Below are 1,481 nucleotides of genomic sequence, written 5' to 3' on the forward strand. Positions count from 1 at the left end.
TGGAAAAGTCTTCAAGTACTGAGATGCTGCCAACCACACGAAAGCAGGTAAGTTTTCTGAAACTCCTATTCTTATTTGAAAGCTCAAATTTTGTCAAAGACAAGTGACCAGCTCATTTTCAAGAAAATGTCTGCCAAATATCTAAGTCTGAATAACCATAATTTCTCTGTCAGTCATTCTCTCAAGTAAGAATGGTTTTCTGTTTTTAAAAGAGCAGCTAGTTTAGCTCACAATCAAACAATCACATAAGTGCTTTTCTTCAAGAAAGCTATCGTACATTGGTGTGCGGCAGAAGTACACTTCCCATTTCATCACACAGAGTATTAAACACACAGAAGTATCCTCAAGGTTGGAGATTTAATAAAGTAAGTAATTTTTACTGCTTCATCAAGAACATTCTTAACTAAAACTAGACTTTTTCTTTTTTTTTTCCTTTCTAGCTATGAGTGCATGGTGTTGAAGAATACAGTGACAACTAGGACAGTTTGATGCCCCTGCCTTGATTTGGGCTAAGGATCCAACAATTTTACCAACCATTGCTTTTGCACCATCTGAGCAAATGTCCACACAGTGAAAATGACACATAATATCTTGGTATTATTATTCAAACTGTTTTGACCTCATTGACCCTCTAGAAAGGTTTCCATGACCCCAGTGGTACATATACAATATATTGAGAATTGCTGACGTAGAAGACCTGTCCATTTGCTATAAATTTACTATATAATTTAACTAAGCTTACTAAAAAAAAAGATGAGGTATCAGTTTCCTAAAAGGCTGTTACTAATATGAGCATAAATATTAATGTCCAAACAATTTTCCAAATTTCACTTTTGCCCTGAAGCAATTTCCAGAAGACACATAAATTTCACTACAAAATAAGGAATAGATTGTCTTTTACCTAAAATGGGCATCTCACAATCTTTATTCTCCTTAGTGTTCCTTTTAACATATTGTATCAACCAGTTGAAAATGTGAACGTCACAATGAACTGAAATGTCCACCTCTTCCCAGCGCTGGGCATCCACAGATAAATATTCAGCAAAGTACTTCATTTCTGATATCAAAAGATCTCGTGGGCAAACAAAATCTTCTTTCAAGTTTTTTGCTTCATCACATACATGGATCACCATGTTTGGCCTTCATAAAAAATGTTACACAGAAATGAAATATTAGAGTTTTAGAAGAGGACCCAAGAATATTGACATTTAGTGGAAGTAAGAGAACAAGATGTTTTTGAAGATTTTGACCACAAATCAGTTTTATAGGGTTTTGACAGTAAGAATTTTTCAAAAGTGTCTTGCTAACCTGATCATATCGTAGCTTATGACTAATTTTAGTAAGCTACTGACTTAAGAAAATAAAAATATTGTTACTAAAGGACTAATAATTTACATGATTTAAAATTTGTTTTTCAAGTTATACATTAAAAATAAAGTTTATAGGGCCGGCCCGGTGGCACACTGGATAGTGCGCCGCTT

General features: G+C 34.1%; 1 protein-coding gene across 1 annotated transcript in view; it reads right to left on the reverse strand.

Moving 5' to 3' along the window:
- The window catches only part of LOC103583077 (uncharacterized protein KIAA1841), a gene marked incomplete at its 3' end in the record, with an annotated part of 10,061 nt that extends 8,922 nt beyond the window's left edge, over positions 1-1,139 (reverse strand). Inside the window, exon 1 of the mRNA XM_008564491.1 lies at positions 902-1,139. Within this exon, the coding sequence (XP_008562713.1) occupies positions 902-1,133 (232 nt within the window). The remainder of the gene's footprint in view (positions 1-901) is intronic.
- Positions 1,140-1,481: the final 342 nt, after the last annotated feature.

The sequence above is a fragment of the Galeopterus variegatus genome, unplaced genomic scaffold (genome assembly GCF_000696425.1).
Source record: "Galeopterus variegatus unplaced genomic scaffold, G_variegatus-3.0.2 Scaffold19521, whole genome shotgun sequence".
NCBI lineage: Eukaryota > Metazoa > Chordata > Mammalia > Dermoptera > Cynocephalidae > Galeopterus > Galeopterus variegatus.